The sequence below is a fragment of the Rhinoraja longicauda genome, chromosome 11 (assembly GCF_053455715.1).
Source record: "Rhinoraja longicauda isolate Sanriku21f chromosome 11, sRhiLon1.1, whole genome shotgun sequence".
Taxonomy (NCBI): domain Eukaryota; kingdom Metazoa; phylum Chordata; class Chondrichthyes; order Rajiformes; family Arhynchobatidae; genus Rhinoraja; species Rhinoraja longicauda.
This window is the reverse complement of record NC_135963.1, coordinates 34,843,151-34,866,140: the sequence shown is the minus strand read 5'-3', so window position 1 is coordinate 34,866,140 and position 22,990 is coordinate 34,843,151. Positions and strand designations below refer to the sequence as shown.

General features: G+C 43.9%; 1 protein-coding gene across 2 annotated transcripts in view; it reads right to left on the bottom strand.

The window, feature by feature from the left end:
• The window catches only part of slc35d1a (solute carrier family 35 member D1a), a 31,012-nt gene extending 26,135 nt beyond the window's left edge, over positions 1-4,877 (bottom strand). Inside the window, exons 1-4 of one of the 2 annotated variants that reach the window (XM_078407389.1) lie at positions 4,747-4,877; positions 2,758-3,069; positions 2,000-2,033; positions 1,801-1,887 (exon numbers count right to left, since the gene is read on the bottom strand). In XM_078407389.1, the coding sequence (XP_078263515.1) occupies positions 1,801-1,887; positions 2,000-2,033; positions 2,758-2,975 (339 nt within the window). In that variant the 5' untranslated portion in view covers positions 2,976-3,069; positions 4,747-4,877. Of the gene's footprint in view, positions 1-1,800; positions 1,888-1,999; positions 2,034-2,757; positions 3,070-4,746 lie in introns of those variants that run through there. The other variant, XM_078407390.1, reaches the window with a different exon arrangement.
• Between the last annotated feature and the right edge of the window lie 18,113 nt (positions 4,878-22,990).

Sequence of the window (22,990 nt, the reverse complement as noted above, 5' to 3'; positions counted from 1 at the left end):
AATCATAAACCCTCTTATTTGAAAGAAAACTTTGGCTGCGAGGACAAAAAATAAGTCACTATTGTGCATGTATACTAGTTTTTTGGTAGATAAAATTTAAAAAAAAAATAATTCCATTCTATTTTTAATAGCTTTTGATTATCACGAGCATTCAGAAGCATATAAAGACTGACGGAGGCAAATTCCCAAATGTGAAATTGGCAAGATATGTGTTGTCCAAGAGTATCCCAGAAATATCATTTGAAAAACTAATTGAAGAATAAATGCTGATGGCAAGTCTTTCATGGAAGAAAATCTACAATTGTTACTTAACCAGGCCCACCAAAGTGGTCAACCCAGCAAGCCCCACAATGTTTTGAGAGGCATTGGAATGGGCAAGAGATAATGGTTTGAAAGCAACAGCCACTCAATAAATTCATAAATATGAAGCGACCTCCAGGTAGAGATAACATAAAATTGTTTTGACTGTTACTTACTCTTGTGCAGAAACCAGAAAGTTAAAATTATTTCCCTCCACCATTTCTAGCATGTGGGTCTCAAGTCATTTGTAACCTCACTACCCACCCCCTCTATCCCACACAACTTAAAGACATCATTGATTTGGTGATTCAATAATAAACTCAAACCTCAGTGCTCAATGTGCTTGCTCCTCATGAACAAGAACACCAGCAATCAGCCCAAAATAGGCCACTATTGCATGCTCTACCAACAGCATTGCAAATCACTATTCTCCCTGCTACTCTGCCTTGAAACTGGTCAAGGGCTTGGCCCTCCATTGGGTGTAACAATGAAACAGATATAGTGATCATATCATTACACAGTTCGGTATGAAGTGTATCACTACACTTGATGTGTGATATGCAGTGTCTGTCTGTGAGGATAGGTGAGGATAGGTTGGGGGCTTGTTATCACAGAAATTACCAGACTAGGAAGAGACATGTACCCAAGCTAAAAGGGGAGAAATCGCCTTCCATCACATCCAATAGGAGGCAAAAATCACCTTCCAACATATTCGGAGGCAATCTGTTAATACTTGGAGTAGGAGCTGCCAGGCCCTGGCAATGATCTCTGGGACCAGACCTCAGTGCTGCATGACAGCACTGCTTCACACCAATCCGTGTCCATTGCCTCAGTGGTTCATTCTAGAATAAACTGTATTAATTCAGGCTCCCAGCAGAGAGCACATAGCTCAAATAGAGGACCACTTATTTTAAAAAAATACTGGGAATGCATACCCGCAAATATTCAGATTTAGAACACTATAACCAACCAGTGCCCTAAGTTATGCCAAGTAAATACCAGCATGTCACAATTGCAACAACCAGATCTACACAGTCTTACATTGTCATTTACATGAAGTTAGTTTTTTTAAAAGCTATTCAACAATAATCACATTTTACAAATGTATAAATGAAGTTTAAACTAATCAAATGATATGGGAGGACATGATAGATTTGGTCTGAGGTGTATTGCAGTGATCATGACGCCACTTTCACCCATATCAAAAACTACGGAAAAATTAGACATTGCACATTTGTTAACAACTTGCCTTGGCAAAACTGTCAATATTCAATTTAAAAAAAACATTGGTCAAACAACTTAAATTTGCAATGAAAAGATCAGAAAACTAACTATAAAGCATTACTGGTCAGCTTTGCTGCAAACGTTGAATTATTTACAAAACTGATCATTCAAATTAAGCATCTAAAAATCTGACGTGAAAAATCTTTGTCCAAATTGGATAAATTACAATTTCCACTATACATAATGCAAATATATCAAAACATATTTTAGACTTGCCTTTCGAGGCATACTGTAGTCGAGGTCAGGATACTTTACCACCTTGCATGCCTTACCCACCCACAGCAGGGTCACGGTTGCCAACATCTGCAAATGAAAGAAAGTCTTCAGAAAGTAGGCCACATGCTGCGTTTACGTATACCCAAAATGAAACTTTACCAAAAACTTACAAACGAATTAAATTGCGAAAATAACGTACCTGCCCAAGCCCCACAAATATTATTGAAGGGAATCTATAGGTGGAATTAAAAAAATAAAGATAGTTAAGCTTCAACCTCCAATACGTTTGAAAGGTTAACAAGTCAAGACAGCAAAGTTGGGGGTGGAGGGGGGGGGGGAACGGCTGCCAAAAATTGCTATTTCCTTTTTGCCGAAGTTAACAAACCGCACAACAGAAGCAAAACGTGGTAAAAGCCAGCCTAATTATTTTAGTTCAGGCCACAAATAATAATCTCGAAAGCGGAGAAAAATACCCTCAACAGTTTTTTCGAAGCTTTCACATAAAAAATATAAATGTAAAACAAAGCTGCAGGTTTTACAGCAATTTAAAAACATGCAAAAATTAGAATTTAACTGCAGCATTCGTACAGTAAAAGTTGTGAAACCTAAGATCGTTCCCAAGTAAATAAAAATGCTGATTTTAAAGGGATTTATGTGTTTGATTGAAACAATCAAAAGGTAGCGTTTTGCAACATGTCAGTTTATAAATAAAAAAGGTTGAAAAGATCCCCTAAAGCGTTTAAAATACATTCTGGCCAACATAATTTTACATGCGGATCAGGCAGCAGCAGGTCTTTAATTGGAATTAGTACAGAGAACACGGCGATTAGATCAGATGCAAATTTTGTTTCAAGCATTCCGCGCTATCTGCACTGGAAAACGAATGAGCTGCTGCTCTTGTGCAAAGACTGGTAGAGCAAGTCTGTTGTTCACGCCCCGCCGCTGCTCCCTTTTCACCTGTGGCTGGTCAGCACACTTTTGTTCACGACGACGATAAAAAACGAGCTAACTCCATAAAAAGCAGCTGCGCAGAGCTTCAGGAAGACGGTGATGGGCTGCGCTGACATCTCCTCGAGCCTGGCTCGCTGGCCGACATGGGCAGCATCTCCGGCCGCCTCTCTTCTCCCCTGCCTCGAATTAACCACAACATCATGACGTTGACGAACATCCAACATGTCTTCACCCTCAGCCCCGGCGCGACGCTGCCCCGCCCAGCGTGATGACGTCACGGTCCTGCCGCCCGCCGTGCTGGCGTCGAGTCACACGTACCTGGTGACCAAAGACATTAGAGGAGCAAGATAAGACCACTCCACCCTAAAAACCGTAGCAGGTCATGGGTAAATTTCAGCGCCATTTTAGTAGGCAGATTCTGTGTGCTAGACTGGGCAGTGTTCACAACTCTGTGATTTCTTCGTATATAAAATGTTTGCAAACAATTATTTTTATTGAATTTCTTGGATAAGTTGACAGTTATAACAATTTCTTGAAGATTTGCAACTTCGTGATCTTTAAACTTTGGATGTTACTGATTGAATATTTGCACTAGAGATCCACTCTGTATCAGGCCAATTGATCATATTTAATGAAGTTCTTCTTTGTTTTCTCTGTTAATTTTAATTTCACCTCCACGAGCTGTATCTCTTTTTGTTTTATTTTTAAAAGTCATGGAAGCAGAGATCAGGCATTTGCAAACAATAGAACTCTACTGATTCCACAATATAATTGAAAAGACATTTAACTTTATACTTAGAGCCAAGAAAATTTCAATTGGTGAATTGATTAGTTAAAAACCCTTGACAGCCACTAAAATGACCAATGCTGCCTGATGTGGTACAGAAGCATGAACAATTCAAATACACACAGTGGTGGAGTACATCATCGGGTCAGGCAGCATCTCTGGAGAAAAAGAATGGGTGATGTTTCAGGTTGGGACCCTTCTTCAGACAAGGGGGGTGGGGGGAGGTGAAGTGAAGAACTGGTATAATTCAGGACCAGATCTTTTCATTGGTTCGCTGATATGCGAAACAGTGCAACCCTGTATACAAAATAACTCGCACAAAAAATAATGTAAATCTTACCATGAATGACAGAAATAAAAAATGTTATCCTTGCTTATGGTTTTTGAATGATGTAAAATTGAAGGGGGTTATTGCAATATACTGCTAACCCACAAATGTGTCATTATGAAATATTCACATTTGAAAAATCCATAAATCACAAAAAAAAACAAGAAGGTGCCTATGTTATTTGACCAACTTATCGGTTTAAATTTAAATATGATTTTTTTACTGGTTGTAGGGTAGTGGGTAGGGATCAATGCATGTAACTCATTTTTCACAAAAGTGAGGGGGAGCACTATATTGCACCGACCCCCTCATTATATGTTAAATTCAAAACTAAACTATGGTAGTAATGTACATTATTCATGTCTAAAGCTAGCACTTCGGTATCAGTGTAGGTATGTATGCATTACAGTTTATTACACTAATATAGAATGAAAAGAACGAAAAAATATCTTGACATGTGTTCATAGTCATTTTATTCACAATACTAGGATTTCTGGAAATAAGTTTGCTGTCACTGATTGCGAATGTGTATGGGTAGGCCCTAATGAAATGTATGTGAAAGAACAGTGATCATGATATCCCCCTCTTGTGGCAGCGCTGCGCGGCAGCTGCGGCTCACCTGCAGTCCGTTTGTATTTTTGTGTTTTTTTTGTCTTAATTGTAGTGTTTGGATGTAATGGAGTACTTTTTGTGGTTGTGTACTATGTGCGAGGGGGGGGAACTATAAAAAATTGTCACTTCCATATGGAGGCATGACCTTTTTTCTGGGTCATGTCTCCGTTCATGCTGCGGCCTACCATCGGCCAAACACCTGGAGCTGGCGGCCTCCAGCTTGGACCACCTGGGGCTATGGTTCGCAGAGCCCGCGGACTGTACTCACCACCTGCAGAGCTGGCTGTCTTCGGAGGCTGTGGTGGCGCTGCGAGTGCAGTTGCGACTCGCGGCAGCGTCTTCGTCCGCCCCGAGTCGCGGGGCTTGGGTCGGCCCGCTGTGGACCTTTCACCGTCTGGAATAGGCCACGGAATTTTCCACCGACCGGCGGGGGCTTCAATGTCGGGAGCCCCAACCGCCCTGACGTGGCAATTTCGACTACCTGACTGCGGGAGAAGATGGCAGGGAAGAGAAAGACATTCTGACCTTCCATCACAGTGAGGAGGTGACTGAAGGAGACCCACTGTGATGGATGTTTTTCGTTTTATGTTGGTTTTGTGATTGTGTGTTTTATTGCTTTCTTTTTATTGCCTCTCATTGTTGACTGTGGTTAACGTAATTTCGTCCATGTTTTTGGATGACAATAAAGGCCATTCTATTCTAATCTATTCTATAGGGAGAACCATGTGCTGCGAAGTGTATGCATGACTCTGCAAATTTGTGCAGAGTGTGTGTTTGAGCAATACAAGGGAAACTGCACAAAAGAGGGGGCTGGGGAGGAAGGATGGGAGGGAAATGGGCAGGATCAGTAATAGATAATAAAATCAGAGAAATTAAGCAGGGAGAAAACATTTAAAAATAACAAAAAAATGTGAGTTGATAGACGAGATATTTTCTGCATTTTAATGGTATCATCACACATACTGTTCCCCTACAACATTGATTACACTGCGAAAGGCATAGCGAACAGTGGGTTTTGCCTACAAAAATGGTGGGCGTTCCGCTCCTTTGCGTACTACACTTCAGTATACGCGATTTCGACGGAGTGGTTCATCTTGCTCATCTAATATCTTTGATACAAAGTGTGTCGGAGGGAACTGCAGATGCTAGTTTACACCGCAGATGGATACAAAATGCTGGGGTAACTCAGCGGGACAGGCAGCATCTATGCAGAGAAGGAATGGGTGATGTGTCGGGCCTGAAGAAGGATTTCAACCTGAAACCTGTTCCTTGTCCTCTTTGCTGCCTGTCCTGCTGAGTTACTCCATTATTTGGTGTAATTTCTATTAAGGAAAGAAGACGGGTTTGAAAGCGGGAGGAGATCGAGGTAGAAATGCAAGTGATAGTCGGGGGAAAAGAAATTAACATGATTGTATGCCCGCGTCAGAGTGCGGTATCATGTTACATTTATGCTGCAGTGTCTGGATTCAAATGTCTTGGATCTTTACCGTTATACAAGGCCCTTGCAATGTTAAAAGTGTGTGGGAGCTAACAAACAGCCATCACATAAGGTTTACAAAGTAAGATTTACGGGTACCTTCCGCTCCTCAGAACTTTAATAGAAGCTAATCATAGTCAGGCAGCATTAAATAAGCTCTTTGTTCCACCAGCTCCATGCCAACCATCAGGCGCTTATCTACTATGTTTATTTACCAGCACTTGGTTCGTAGCCTTCCATGCCTTGATCCAGAACGAACTACCCAATGTGAATATTGAGGTGGTACAGTTTAGTTTGGTTTTATTTAGCTTAGAGATACAGTGTGGAAACAGGCCCTTTGGGCCACCAAGTCCAAGCAGTCCAATGATCACCCACATAATAGTTCTATCTTACACACAAGGGACGATTTACAGAAGCCAATTAACCAACAAACGTGAATGTTACGTCTTTCGAAGATGGGGGGAATCCAGAACACCCGGAGAAAACCCACGCGCTCACAATCTTCGTAAGGATATCACCCATGATCAGGATCGAACCCAGGTCTCTGACACTGTAAGGCAGCAACTCTCCCACTGTGCTACCCCTTTTTTACCAAATCACTTGACAAGTGCTGGAAGAAGTCAGAAACAGAAATGCACAGAAACCGACTATTTAATCCATTTGCATTTGTGTTTTGGGGAGAAATAGGTTGTGGGTAACAAGATACAATGGCCCAGGCAAATCAGCAATCAGAAAATAAATTGGTGAATATTTCCATTCAGGCAGCAGAGAGAGAAAACAAACAATGCTGGAACCATGAGATTGTTTGTGATGCATATAAATGATTTGGACTGAAATTTAAATGTATTAGTTCGTTTGCAAATGACAAGATTGCTGGATACGTAGGAAACAAAACTGCAGATGCTGGTTTAAATCCTCTGTCTACCCAAGATTGCTGGAGTTGTGCACAGTGAAAAAAGCTGTCAAAGTATATAGCGGAACATAGATCACCTACAGAAATAGGTGGAGAAAAGGCAGATGGAGTTTAATGCGAACAAGTATGAGGTATTAGACTTTGGGAGGCTGAATGTAAGAGAAAGATATACAGTTGAGGGCAAGACCCTTAAAAGTATTGATGTGCAGACATCATAGGCTGAATGGCCTGTTCCTGTGCTGTACTTTTCTATGTTCTAAAATACATAATTTACTGGAAATGATAAGTAAATGAGAATGTTAGAAATATTCGGCAAATCAATAGACAATAGGTGCAGCAGTAGGCCATTCGGCCCTTCGAGCCAGCATCGCCATGGCTGATCATTCTCAATCAGTACCCCATTCCTGCCTTCTCCCCATACCCCCTGACTCCGCTATCCTTAAGAACTCTATCTAGCATCCACTAGAAAAGAGAAAAACTTAGAAACCTTGCATCCATCTCTTTCCCAGGGTAGGGGAATCAAGAACTAGAGAGCAATTTGTAAGGTGAGGAAGATTCAAAATAGGAATGTGAGGGACAACTTTTTCACACAGAGGGTGGTGGGTATAAGGAACAACCTGCCAGAGGAGACATTGAGGCAGGCACAATAACACCATTTAAAAGACATTTGGGCAGGTACATGGATAGGAAATGTTCAGAAGGACATGGGCTAAATGCAGGTAAATAGGAATAGCTTAGATGGGATATCTCAGCTAGCATGAACAAGTTGGATCCAAGGCCCTGCTTTTGAGCTGTATGACTCTCAAGAGTCAGATATGTAAGAGTTTAGTTTAGTTTATACAATAGACAATAGGTGCAGGAGTAGGCCATTTGGCCCTTCGAGCCAGCACCGCCATTCAATGTGATCATGACAGATCATTCACAATCAGTACCCTGTTCCTGCCCTCTCCTCGTACCCCCTGACTCCACTATCACTAAGAGCTCTATCTAGCTCTCTCTTGAAAGCATCTAGAGAATTGGCCTCCACTGCCTTCTGAGGCAGAGAATTCCACAGATTTACAACTCTCTGAGTGAAAAGGTTTTTCCTCATCTTTGTTCTCAATGGCCTACCCCTTATTCTGAAACCGTGGTCCCTGGTTCTGGACTCCCCCAACATTGGGAACATGTTTCCTGCCTCTAGTGTGTCCAATCCCTTAATAATCCTATATGTTTCAATAAGATCCCCTCTTATCCTTCTAAATTCCAGTTAATACAAGCCTAGTCGCTCCAGTCTTTCAACGTACGACAGTCCCGCCATTCTGGGAATTAACCTAGTGAACCTATGCTGCACTCCCTCAATGGAAAGAATGTCCTTCCTCAAATTTGGAGACCAAAACTGCCCACAGTACTCCAGGTGCGGTCTCACCGTCAAGTGTACCAAGGTTTTTACGTTGTGTGCTATCCAGTCAGCAGAAAGACTATACACGATTACTATCAAGCCATCCACTATGTGGGATACTGGGACAGTTCTGCTTATGAATCTTGGGAGGAGGTAGAAGTGGTTATGCAGGTTTGGATGACTATGATGATGTTAAGGTTGAAAGGGTGCAGAGAAGATTTACAAGGATGTTGCCAGGACTCAAGGGCCTGAGCTATGGGGAGAGGTTGAGCAGGCTAGGACATTATTCCTCGAAGTGCAGGAGGATGAGGGGTGATCTTTTGGAGGTATATAAGATCATGAGAGGAATAGATGGGGTAAATGCACAGTCTTTTCCCCAGAGTTAGGGAATCAAGAACCAGAGGACATAGGTTTAAGGTGAGTGGAGAAAGATTTAAAAGGAATCTGAAGGGCAATTTGTTTACACAAAGGGCGGTAGGTATATGAAACGAGCTGCCGGAGGAGGTAGCTGAGGCAGGTACTATCAGAATGTTTAAAAAACTTTTAGACAGTTACATGGATAGGTTAGAATGATATGGGCCAAAAGCAGGCAGGTGGAACTAGTGTAGATGGGGCATGTTGGATGGCGTGGGCAAATTGGGGTGAAGGGCCTGTTTCCACGCTGTATGACTTTGTGACTCTAAGAATGGAGACTGTAGAGGGATCTCTCAAGGAAAAGGCCTATGGCTGTCTGGAAGACAATGCCTGATGGTCAGTAGGACTAGGGGTGTTTTCTAGAGGGAGGTGATATTTGGCCTCCGCAAGACAGAAGTCAGTTCTCACGACCTCACCAACTCTACACTTGTTGTATAAGAAAATCACTGCAGATGCTGGTACAAATCGAAGGTATTTATTCACAAAATGCTGGAGTAACTCAGCAGGTCAGGCAGCATCTCAGGAGAGAAGGAATGGGCGACGTTTCGGGTCGTGTTTCTTCGAGTCTGAAGAAGGGTCTCGACCCGAAACGTCGCCCATTCCTTCTCTCCTGAGATGCTGCCTGACCTGCTGAGTTACTCCAGCATTTTGTGAACTCTACTTTTGTTGGTAGGTTTGATGGCACTGTTGGGGTTGGCAGTGAGAAGATCCACTACCACTTCACATCCAGGAATGACTATCTTGAAGAAGTAATGTTCTGATAAGAGGTAATTGATTTGAAATATTAATGTTGTTTCTCTCTCCACAATTGCTGTCTGTTCTACTGTCTGTCGCGTTAGTTGTTTCTAATTCAGATTTATAGCAAGAGATTTTTTATACTTTCCAAAAGCAAATTAGTAGCCTGTTGACACTTCAGTCAAATTTCTTGTCCACTGAAGATAGACAAAAAGTGCTGGATTATCTCAGTGGGTCAGACAGCATCTGGAGAAAAAGGATGGGTGACATTTTGGGTGGGGTCTCTTCTTCACGTTTACTCATTTTCAACTCCCATCTGAAGTTAGTTTCTCCTCCTATCTCAGCAGTCTGGTTACCTAATAGAAAAACAGAGAGCAGCATTAACCACCATACATGACATTCTTCAACCTCAAAAACGCCTTTAAAAATTCAGAAAGAATACAGAAAATTCTTCTTGAAGTTGGCTGCTCTTTCTACCTACATCGGATGCATGCAATAGGCTCAATACAAATGTACTAGTAAAAAATAATGTCATATAGCAAAGTATATCATAATTTCTCTCGAAGATAGACACAAAAAGCTAGAGTAACGCAGCGGGTCAGACAGCATCTCTGGAGAAAAGGAATAGGTAATTTTTCAGGTTGAGACCCTTCTTCAGACCTCAAAAATTCCTGCCTCATCTTCAACAAGCTTCCTGCTGGAGTAATGTTAATCTGCAGGACCAGTGGGAAACTGTTCAACCTCCATTGCATCGACTCCAGCACCAAGGTCATTTCAACCTCAGTCATAGGGCTGCAGTACACAAACAACGCTCCTGTATGTGGCCGCCCAGCCTTTAATTAAAAGTGTAGAAGTTCTACACATCTCATTTCCCAAGGCATGTCCTTCATAATAGATTCAAAACTTTTTGCACTTGGTTAACCACTAAAATACATGAATTAAATAAATTCAACAACTACAACAGCTTGATTCATTGCATCCACCCAAGAGGAAAACTGGGAATTTGCAATAGCATGCCTGAACAAAACTCTGATAATGATCTACAAGTCCAAACATTTTTGATGGTTCTGTGTCACCTTTAATCTGAGGTATTCTCAACAAGTAAATTGTTTTTGTACTGGTTTATTACTGTCACGTATTCTGAGATACAATAAAAACGTTGTTTTGCGTGTTACCCAGGCAAATTGTACCATACCTGAGTACATATAAGAAAATAACTGCAGATGCTGGTACAAATCGATTTATTCACAAAATGCTGGAGTAACTCAGCAGGTCAGGCAGCATCTCGGGAGAGAAGGAATGGTGAGTACATTGGGTAGTGCAAAAGATAAAAATAAATAGTGTGGAATATAACCTTACAGCTACACTGAATGCATAGAGAAAACAGAAAATCCAAAGGCCTCAACAAGGTAGCTTGGCAAAGATATTGGAGCGTGACGACTCTTTGCTTGATGGCCCTAACAGATCTACTTTAAAAAAATACAATCTGAGACTAACTGGGTGATTATTTTTGAAGTGCCTTTAGCGGGACATTGTTTGGTATAGCCTTGAACAATTTGCTTCAGAATCAGAAATAAAAATAATGTCTGGGGAAATATCTGGGTTCAATTGTCACAATTAGGAATGAGCAGGGTATCCAAAACTTTTTTTTAAAGTTCTAATGGATTCCTGTTTAATGTTTATAATCGGTTACCAAATCTGCTTTACTAACTCCTGGAACATATCCAGTGTAAGCTTTCTCTGGGGAATTTGAAATCCTTTCAGTTTATATTTCAAGATAATCAATAGTCTCATGACATTCACTTTGTGCCATCCAAAGCGTACCTGTAATGTTGTGAAGTCTGAAGTTCAAAGGTTGTGTAATTACTTTGGATTTGCTAATTTTCCAACAAACAACATATTTGATTGCTGGCAAGCTATTTTGTTTCTGTATGTATCTGGTGAACCGGGAGCCACAGAGAAATCCATGGTCATACTGCTCGATCTCTGGGTTGAATAATTTGTGTGACTGCTTTAAATCCACATACAACACCATCTTTATTTTTCTTAATGCAGACCTGTGTTTTCAGTTGCAGTAAAGAACTTTAAAATGTCCTGCTGAGGTTTTCCCAAAGGCATAATTGGGCTTGCATAGATGCTATACATCATTTTCCTATTAACATTGAACAAGACAAGGCATAAACAGGCCCTTTAATCAAAAATATCTGTGTCAAACATGATGCAAAATTGACCTAATCCCTTCTGCCTGCACGTGAACAGTACAGCACAGGATCGGGCCCTTTGGCCCACAATATTTGTTCCAAACTTGATGCCTAGCTGAACTGATCTCATCAGCCTGCACATGATCCATATCCCTCCATTCCCTGTACTTCCATGTGCCTATCTAAAAACCTCTTACACACCACTATCATATCTGCCTCCACCCACCACACCGAGCAATACGTTTCAGGTCACCACCACCCTGTGTACAAAAACTTGCCCTGCACATGTTTATTAAACTTTGCCCCTCTCAACTTATAGCTATATCCACTAATGATGGACATTTCCACCCTGGGATAAAGGTTGTGACTGTCTAACATAATTTTAATTTTTTATGCCTCTCATAATTTTATAAACTCTGTCAAGTCTACTCTCAACCTCCGGTGTTCCAGAGAAAACAATCCAAGTCTATCCAACCTCTCCCTGAAGCTGAAATCCTTTAAACACTGCAGTATTCTGGTCAACCTCCTCTGCACCCAGTATGGCAGCCTGAGAACGCACATCAGTGTTCTCCCTTTTGAAGCGAGCATAGAGCGCATTGAGCTTGTCCAAGAATGATGCCTCACTGTCCTTGAGCTGCCAGTTGCTTTTGCCTTGTCGGAAGCAATTGCATGCAGGCCCTACCAAATCTGCCGAATGTCTGTCTTTTATCCTCCAATTTAGAGCAAAAGTTTATCTTTTGATCTACGTGAATTTGCATTGCCAGACTTGAACGCCCAAGATCTGGTTCTCAGAAGATTGCAGAAACATAATAAATATTTCAAAGAAGATAACGAGATTACATTCTATAAGACATCTGTTTAACAGGTATTTCCATCACTATAGCCATCCACAGCACCACAAATTCTACTCACTATTAATGTTCCCAGACTAGAACACATAGTATTATTTGTTTGTTATGTTTAATATGAATAAAACTTTTCACAAATAGAATTTAATAAAAGTTATCAAAGTGTGTAATTATACAAAAATAAGGCATGACATTGTTCAGAGTGCAAGCGGCTGGCCGAGCACGAGACCTACTCTGACCTGACAGGATCTTTCAATGATGACATGGTCCCTGAACCACCTTACCTCCTAGACAGTCCCTTAAGATCAAGATGCCTTGTGTCCACATTGCTCTTAGAATGCTAGTCTTCACCTCATGTGGAGCACGAGGTGCCTGATGGTGCAGGTAGGCATTTACATAAAACAGTACAGCACAAGAACAGGCTCTTCAGCCCACAATGTCTGTGCCAAACATGATGCCACCATCACTTACTTACCTGCACGTAAACCATATTCCTCCATTCTCTGCACATCCATGTGCCTGTCCAGAAGACTTTTAAATGCCACTCACGTATTGGCTTTAACTATCAACCCCAGCAGTGTGTTCTAGGCACCCGCCACCATTTGTGTAAAAAGCACCTGCACATCTCCTTTAAACTATGGCCCTCTCATTTTAAAGCTATGCTCTTTAATATTTGATGTATACATCCTGGGAATACGATTCTGACTGTCTATGCCTCATAATTTCATATACGTATATCCAAAATAGAACATTTATGAGAGGCATAGATAGGGTAGGAGAAGGAGAATTTGGGTAGTGTTAGTGCAATGGAGAGCAATGACGCAGAGTGTAAGTGAAGCCATGCAGACGGCTGAACCAGCTGTCAAACTGCTTGACCTTTATATGTCTGACATTTGACATTAGAAAACATCAAACACCTAGCATATTCAGTTTGGGATTCAGAACTGGCTTACTGATAGATTCATAGAGTCATAGACATAGAAACATAGAAAATAGGTGCAGGAGTAGGCCATTCGGCCCTTCGAGCCTGCACCGCAATTCAATATGATCATGGCTGATCATCCAACTCAGTATCCCGTACCTGCCTTCTCTCCATACCCCCTGATCCCTTTAGCCACAAGGGCCACATCTAACTCCCTCTTAAATATAGCCAATGAACTGGCCTCAACTACCTTCTGTGGCAGAGAATTCCACAGATTCACCACTCTCTGTGTGAAAAAAACGTTCTCATCTCGGTCCTAAAAGACATCCCCCTTATCCTTAAACGGTGACCCCTTGTTCTGAACTTCCCCAACATCGGGATCAATCTTCCTGCATGTAGCCTGTCCAACCCTTTAAGAATTTTGTAAGTTTCTATAAGATCCTTGTGGAAACAGGCCCCTTGGCCCAACTTGCCCGTACTGACCAATATGCCTCATCTGCGCCATCCCACCTGCCTGCCCCGGGCCCAATTCCCTCAAAAAACCCTATCCTATCCATATATATCCTATCCTATCCATATGTCGAAATGTTTCTTAAATGTTGCGATAGTACCTGTAATAGAAGACAGATTGTTGTTGTGGAAGGCAATATTCAGGCTGGATGTCTGTGACCATTCGAGTTACGCAGGGATCTCTGCTGGGACATCTGCTGTTTGTGATATGTATATAAATGACTTGGACATAAATACTGTCGGGTTGGTTAGTAAGTCGTAAGACACCAAGATTGTGAGGAAGGCTGAAAAAGTATACAGCAGGATATAGATCAGTTACAGAAATGGAGAAATGGCAGATGGAATTTAATCCAAGCGACCATGAGGTTAAATGTAAGGGGGACATATACAATTAATGGCATGACCCTTAACAACATTGATGTAAAAGGGATCTTGGGGTCCAAGTCCATAACTCCCTGAAAGTGGCAGCACAAGTAGATAGAGTGGAGAAAAAAGGCATATGCTATGCTTGCTTTCAGAGGACAGGGTATTGAATATAGAAGTCCGGAAGTCATGATACAGCTTTATAGGGCTTTGGTTAGTCTGCACTTGGATTATTGTGTGGAGATTTAGGATGTGGAGACTGTGGAAAAAATACCAGAGGTTTACCAGAATGATGCGTGGATTAGGGGGTATTAGCTACAGGGTGAGGTTGGACAGACTTGGATTCTTTTCTCTGGAACACTGGCAATTTGGGGGAAATCTGATAGAATTATATACAATTATGAGAAGCATTCCAAGGGTAGTCAGTGAGAACCATTTTCCAGGGTGGAAAAATCAAATATTAGAGGCCATAGCTTTCGGCTTAGAGGGAAGAAGTTTAAAGGGGAAGTTTGGGGCAATCTTTTTGCAGAGAGGGTGATGAGTGCTTGGAATGCACTTCTGGGGGTGGTGGTTAAGGCAGATAGTGGCCTTTAAGAGACTTTTGGATAGGCATATAGATATGCAGGGGTTGGAGGGATATGAATTATGTGTTGGCAGATAAAAGATGGTCTAGGCATCATATTCAGCACAGCCAACCTGATCCAGTGCAATATGACTTGGGTGAGCATTCAGACTCTACTCATGGTTCATTCGTGATCGTTGCAACAACTCCAGAGAACAAAGGGGGGCCTGGCTCAGGGGAACTCAGGAACTCCGTCCCACCCTTTATGTGGATACCTTGGCTTTGCAAGCAAATAATTTCTCTGGGGCTTGTCACATTTGACAATAAAGTATTCATTCATAAAGTAGCCATACACTAGCACGATCTTTTTTTTGTTGTTGATTTTTCACACAGAGTGGTGAATCTGTGGAATTCTCTGCCACAGAAGATAGTTGAGGCCAGTTCATTGGCTATATTTAAGAGGGAGTTAGATGTGGCCCTTGTGGCTAAAAGGATCAGGGGGTATGGAGAGAAGGCAGGTACGGGATACTGAGTTGAATGATCAGCCATGATCATATTGAATGGCGGTGCAGGCTCGAAGGGCCGAATGGCCTACTCCTGCACCTATTTTCTATGTTTCTATGTTTCTATGACATTGTGGACCGAAGGGCCTGGTCTTGTGCTGTTCTGTTCTATGTTATATATTCTTAATTCGTATTTTAAATTATAATAGTTTTCTTTTGCTCTTCCTTTTTGTTTGTCTCCTTTGATTTCATCTCAGCTTAATTTAACAAGCTTTCACCCTCCCTCTCAGCTGACGCCATCAGCATTTCTGTAATTTTGTCTCTTGGTCTGTAAAGACAGTCACATTGTTCTCTTGAAATGTTATTTCAGTTCTGCCGATGGGTTAACTACCTGATAGATTCACGATTTTCTCTCTTCATCAAATGTTGCTGGAACTCCTGAATGTTTGCAATATTTTCTGTTTTATATCAGGTGTTCTGTAAATTCTTTGAAACTTACCTCCCTCGCTTGCCATTCAGATGAATGGTGTTACTTCATCTGTAAAAGAACAGGATATTGGAGAAGGAGTGGGTGTGTGTGGTGTCATGAATAACTGGATTGTTTCTCAAAGTGCAATCTTGATGGGTCGGTTATTTAAGTCTATAGTTTTATTAATTTAGTGATGTGCTCTACAACACTTCCCCAGGGGCTTTTACTTTTTACATTTACTCATTTACTGTGCGGGTCCTGTCCTGGTTTGTCTTTCCAAAATACAACACCTCACATTTATCTGCATTGAACTCCATTAACTATTCTGCAGTCCATTTGCCAAACTGATCAAGTTCCTGCTGGAATTTTTGTAATGAACTTTGCTATCTACAATACTATGGCTAAATTGTTTCACAATATGATACCTTCTCTCGTCTGCTGAAGGGTACCAATTTTAGGCCTCAGATTCCTAGTTCACCTTGTGCTATAGCTTTAATATTTAAAATAATCAATCTGGAATGATCTTGTCCATAGCAGTAGACATTTTAAATGAATGCCAAGAATATTTCATCTGCAAACCCAAATACAGTGATAAATCTCAGCAACCCAGTTCCATTTATTTTTTTCACTTTTTTTAATATCCTTTTCTCTTGTACATCCCTCTGGTGTAAATGAGAATTTATGTTATGGGAGATCAAGTTACTAGGACTTTCTTATTCTTCTTTATTGGTAAAGTTGTTCCGTTGTTAGCATTTTCTTAGTCATGTCCCCTGAACTCTGAACAACTCTGGGAATGACATAAGGTTTTCACATTTAATTTTACCAACCCCACACAGGCAGGATTGACCAAGCATGGTTAATCTCGGAAGCCAAGCCAAACTGAGCTTGAAATAATGTGATACGCATTGTTCAATCGCTGGAGTGCATCTTTGCCGGGATAATTTAAAAGCAAAACACTAGATCTGGACAGGTACATCGATAGGAAAGATTTAGAGAGATATGAGCCAAACGCAGGCAGTTTGGGCATCTTGGCAAGTATGGCCACGTTGGGCTGAAGGGCCTGTTTCCCACGTAGTATGACTCTATGACACTATTTACTTGCAATGCATATTATTAATCATATTAGCACTGACTATCACTTTTTGAAATTATATTAAGAATCCTTGAGGATTCAATCATTTCAATAAACCTTCACAGATGTGGGTAGAGTTAGAATGTACCCATGAGCTTGAGAACCCAGCTCTAGATTTTAGCTAAATCTAAGTTCTCTTTCTTCCTATATTTTTATCTTTGGATATCTGGAAGCTGTTTACTTCAGCAGGGATTAGCCTGATCCATCTACATCAATGTTGATGAATGATCTAAGGAAACCTCTGTATATTTTTCTTAAAAGGATTTGGCAAATCACACAGATATTTCTACTTCTCTATTAATTATCTGACTTTTTAGTTACCTTTCCAGAATTCTCAGACACTTTATAAAATGCAATTAAAAAAACACAATTTCCGTATCCCCAGAAATTACAACATGACAAAGACAAATTCTTTGGAATTTCAGGGCCACTCTGTGATTGTTAGCAATAACCCAAGTCCCAGTAAAGATGAAATGTGAATGCAGTGCAATTCTCTTCTGATTGTAGTATGAATCAACACAATGAAACTCACAAAGATTTGCAGTGGGAATAATAGTGAGCGATGGCAACCTTGCCAACAGTCTGCCTGTCTTTTCGTCTTTTTTGTTATTTTTGGTATGTTTTTTAAAGTATGTGGTAATGTTCTCTGGATTGTTTTATGTGGGGGTGGGGGAGGGGGTTGGGGGAAACTTTTTTCAGTCTCTTACCATGTCGGAGATGCAATTGTTTTCCGGATCGTATCTCCGGTCGCTCTGCGGCCTAACATCATGGAGCTGGAGGCCTTGCTCGAGACTGACTTTGAGCCCCACTGCGGGGCCGTGGACTTACCATTGGAGCCTGAGATCCCTTGCCTGGGATCGATGCTCCAAACATGGCCTGCAGATTTCAACATCGAGGAGCTCGCAGTCTCTGGTAGCGACTGATGTCGGGAAGCTCCGTCACAGAAGGTTCGACTAGCCCCGACCCGGGGTCCGATCGCCCGGCATAGGGGAGCTGAGATTCCCCCCGATGCGGGAGATTGATCGCCCCGATGCGGAGGGCCCGACCGGCAGCTAGGGGAGCCAAGATCACCCTGACAACGGAAGGTTCGAGTGCCCCAATCGTGGGAGAACAAAGAAGGGAAGAAGGTTGAATGTTTTTCGCCTTCCATCACTGAGGAAATTGGGGGAGTCACTGTGGTGGATGTTCATTTAATAATATATATTTGGGTGGCTTGTTGCTCTTTATTGGTATGACTGTATGGCAAATCAAATTCCTCGTATGTTGCAAAACATACTTGGCTAATAAAGTACTATTATGATAATAAAACAAATCTCAATGAAAATGGTGTTTTTTCTTTGAAATAAATGGCGTTTTTAAAAACATAAAATAAATCTAAATGAAAATCGCATTTTTTCTTTAAAATAAATGGGTTTTAAAAAAAAATTAAATTAATCAATGAAAATCGCGTTTTATTTAAATAAAAGAAATCTCAATGAAAATGGAGATCATTTAAAAAAAAAAAAAAAAATCTTATCTTTAATGTTTTGGCTTTTTATCGTGAAAATTCTCTCTTGGAGATCCTCGAGACTGTCCCCTCGTTCAGCAGGACCAGCAGCTCGACTTCGACAGCCGTTGCTTTGAGCGGGAAGAAGACCCGGCGGACAACCAGCGCGCTTTGAGCGGGAAGAGGCGACGACCAATCAGGGCGACTGCCCTCTTCCCACGTGTGACCAGGACCAATTGGGCGTTGAGCGGGAGGTCGGAGCCAATCAATCGAACCCACATGGGAAAATAACGTTTTTTCTTTAAAATAAATGGCGTTTTGTTTTTTAAAATAAAATAAATCTCAATGAAAATCGGGTTTTTTCTTTAAAATAAATGGCGTTTTTTAAAATGAAATAAAATAAATCTCAATGAACATCGCATTTTTTCTTTAAAATAAATGGCATTTTTTGTGCATTGGTCTAGCATTGCATTGCACCCTCCCCTCCCCCCCTCCCCCGGGGCGCTGCCGTTTGCACCATCGCAAAGTTGAAATATCGTAAGTCGAAGCATTGTAAGTCGGGGAGCATCTGTATTAGGGTCAATGGGCCCCAACTGCGCATGCACGGATCCGGCGGCCAACCTACGTAAGCATCAGATCAACGGGCCCTAACTGCCCATTGTGACGTCAAACACGGCTGACGGGCAGGGCAAGTGGAAAAGGGATTTATTAAAGTTTTACAAGTAATTTATTAAAGTTTAATAAACTCTGTCGTGGGTGGGAGCCAGTGGCGGGCGGGTGGGCCCCACGAGGCCGTGCCGGGCGTAGCAACCCTAACGATCAATGGATCCGTTGGCGGTGAAAGTCACTTACCTGTGCCCCCTGCGTGCAGCGCTGATCGGCGGTGACGGCCATCTTGTTGGAACCTCTGCCGCTGACTCTGGCGCCGCGCTGCATCACGGTCAGGCGCGAGGTGGGGGAGTGCATTGTTAAAGTCATCCCCCTCCCTCATTGGCCGTCACTCGGCTGGGGTCCCATTGTGACGTCACACAATGAACCATGGCAAGAAATCTTTTTTTTAAGGTAATTTTTAAACTTTAAAATCTCTCTGACTTCAAAAATATAAGACCGATTTGAATGAAAATTGGATGAAAGGGTCCCCAGCACAAAGGTGAGTAAGGTGCTCCTAAAATAATCGCGCTCTCATGTGACGGGGGCACAAAAATACAGTTCCATCACAGTCATCAGATAACATACCCTCAGACTGGATAACATCCCTCAGCCCCTCAGAATAACAAACAAACAGAGAGTTTTAGAAATACACTCATCCAAACCTCTCCTGCGAGCGTCTCCTGGGGAAAACCTCCCCCAAATGACGATTCTGCGGGCCCGGCAACCATCTCCAACTGACAAGGCCGTTGCCGGGCATGGAATGTCTCCCGGGGCTGTGGACGAGCAAGGGGGGAAAGGGAAGGAGAGAGGGTGCACTCACCTAGGCCCCGTATCACCAGCACTGGAGCCAAGTGAGCCGTGGACCCAAAGCCTCACCTACATTGGTCTAGCACCCTCCCCTTCCCCACTCCCCTCCCCTCCCCCACTCCCCCCATTCCCCTCCCCCACTCCCCCCATTCCCCTCCCCCACCCCTACTCCCCTCCATTCCCCCTTCCCTCCCTCCCACCCCTACACCCCAACTCCCCCTTCCCTCCCTCCCACCCCCACTCCCCCCCACTCTCCCATCCGCACTCCCCCCAACCCCCACTCCATCCTTACCCCCCACTCCCCTCCCCCAACCACAATTGCCCCCCACTCCCCTCTCCCCTTTCACCCCACTCCCCCCTCCACCTCCACCCCTCCCCTCCCCTCCTCTCTCCTCCTCCCCCCCACCTCCCCACTGCCCCTACCCCTCCATTCCCCCCCACCCCTTCACTCCCCCCTCCCCCTCCACTCCCCCCTCCCACTCCACTCCCCCTCCCCTCCTCCCACACTATCCCACCCTCTCCCCCAACCCCACTCCCCCCTACCCTTCCATTCCCCCCTCCCCCTCCACACCCCCCTCCCACTCCACTCCCTTGCTCCCCACACTTCCCCCCTCCCCCTCCCCCTCCCCCTCCCCTCACCCCCATGTCCCCCGGGGCCGTGGGTGGGACGCAGTGGCAGGCGGGGAGCATACCCTGGGGTCGTGGGCGGGGTGTTTCCACCGGGGCCGTGATGGGGGCAGCAACCATACCGATCCATGGATCCGCTGGCGGCGAACGCCACTTACCTGTGCCCTGTGCGTGCATTACTGATCGGCGGGGAACGACGGCAACGGCCATCTTGTTGGACCCTCTGCCGCTGCCTCATGCAGAAAGCAGCTGAAAGAGCGGGGGAGGTCCCACGTGGGACCCAGACCAATAGGCCATTGAGCTGGATCGAAGGCCTTTTTTTTTAATGGGCTGCGCTGCCCGCATGTGGGTCTTGGACCAATTGTGCGTTGTGCGCTATTGAAGGACTTTCCTTTGAAAGAATGAAATAAACTGAACGTTTTTTTTTCCTCTTTAAGCTATTAAATGAGAAAATTCTACTCCCCCTCCTCCGCCACTCCCGTCACTCTGGCGGGTTCCGCCCCCTCCTTCATCGGTCGTGCCCCCTCTCCCATTGTGACCTCACACGCTGAACCTTGCCAAGCTTCAGTTTATTAAGCAAATTTTTTAACTTTAAAATCTCTCTAACTTAAAAAATATAAGACCAACCAGCTTCAGAATTGAGGGACAAAAGTTTAGGGGTAACATGGGGGGTAACTTCTTTACTCAGAGGGTGGTGGCTGTATGGAATGGGCTTCCGGTGGAAGTGGTGGAGGCAGGCTCGATTTTATTATTTAAGAGTAAATTGGATAGGTATATGGATAAGAGGGGATTAGAGGGTTATGGTCTGAGAGCAGGTAGATGAGACTAGGTCAGAGAGAGTGGTCGGCGTGGACTGGTAGGGCCGAACGGGCCTGTTTCCGTGCTGTAGTTGTTATATGGTTATATGGTTATATGGTTAACTAGACCAAGTTGGGCCGATTCCTCATAGGGTTTTTCATTGTAACCTGGGAAAATCGCGTATTTCTTTCAAATAAATTGCTTTTTTTTAAAAATGAAATGAATCTCAATGAAATAAAGATCCTATGTAAAATAAAGAGGCCGAGATGGATCCGAGATCTTTTCCAAAAATGGGCGGCCCGGCGGGGAGTGTCTCCCGGGGGGCGTGGGCGGTCGAGGGGGGACAGGGAAGGGTATCGGGCGTCGAGCGGGACATCGGAGCCAATCATTCGAGCCAACGTCGGGACGCGGGCCAGTCGGGCATCGAGCAGGAGGTTGTAGCCAATCAATGAACCCCACATGGGCGGACGTCTCAGGCGGTAGGGCACTGACCAGGTAATAATATTTCGTCTCATCCACCGAGATGTTTCTCAGGTGGAACTGCGCTTCAGCATGCGCAAACCAAAGGTGTGGTTGATGCGCCCAAAACGGAGGAAGATGAACGCTGACCGCGTTTAGCTGCGGTACGTCGGGCGTTAGAACCGGAGCAGGGGCGTCTTGTCCCTGCATGGTAGGTGATCGGCTAGATCATGTCGGGGTCACCAATATGGCGAGTCTGAAGGCTTGTACTTTGTTAAAGAAGTTTATTGCGGTAGCAATATTCAATTACAAAGGATAACAACCGAGATCTCAGACGACCATTAACTCAAAACTATTCACATCGAAGTCCTCTTCCCACTGACTGGTTTTGGGCGCCAAAACCACCACGTGACCTTGCTGGCCAATCCGAGGGTACGACTCTCAGGACCAATCCCTATGGTCGCTACACCACAATCGCCCCCCCACTCCCCCCTCCCCTTTCACCCCACTCCCCCCTCCACCTCCACCCCTCCCCTCCTCTCTCCACCTCCCCCCACCCCTCACCTCCCCACTCCCCCTACCCCTCCATTCCCCCCACCCCTTCATTCCCCCCACCCCTTCACTCCCCCCTCCCCCTACACTCCCCCCTCCCACTCCACTCCCCCTCCCCTCCCCCCACACTACCCCACCCTCTCCCCCAACCCCACTCCCCCCTACCCTTCCACACCCCACATAAGGGTAAGCGGCAGGAGCAAATCAGGACGCGCCAGAGACCAATCAGAGCGGGGAGCGGTGGTGCTCCCCCCAAGTGGGAACCAGACCAATCGGGCGTCGAGCGTGTGGTCGGAGCTGAAGACAGACCTTCTGCCGCCGCCTCTGGTGCCGTGCTGCACCACGGGAGGAAGGTCAGGCGCAAGGCATGCCGGGACGGGCGGTGGTCCTCCTGCTGGTCCTCCAGGGGGGGGAGCGCATTTGTTAAAGTCATTCACCCCCCTCATTGGCCGCGACTCCCTGGACCCTCTCCCTTATTGGCTAGCACTCGTGCGGGTCCCATCGTGACATCACATGCTGAAGATCGTAATGAAATCGGTTTAAAAGGTAATTTCCAAACTTTAAAATCTCTCTAACTTTAAAAATATAACACCAATTTGAATGAAACTTGTTGTTACCGGTCGCCAGGACGATGGTGAATAAATGGTGGTGCTAAATTTGTGGCACTATCGTTTACCGTTTTGGTTGTAGTTAAATAACCATATC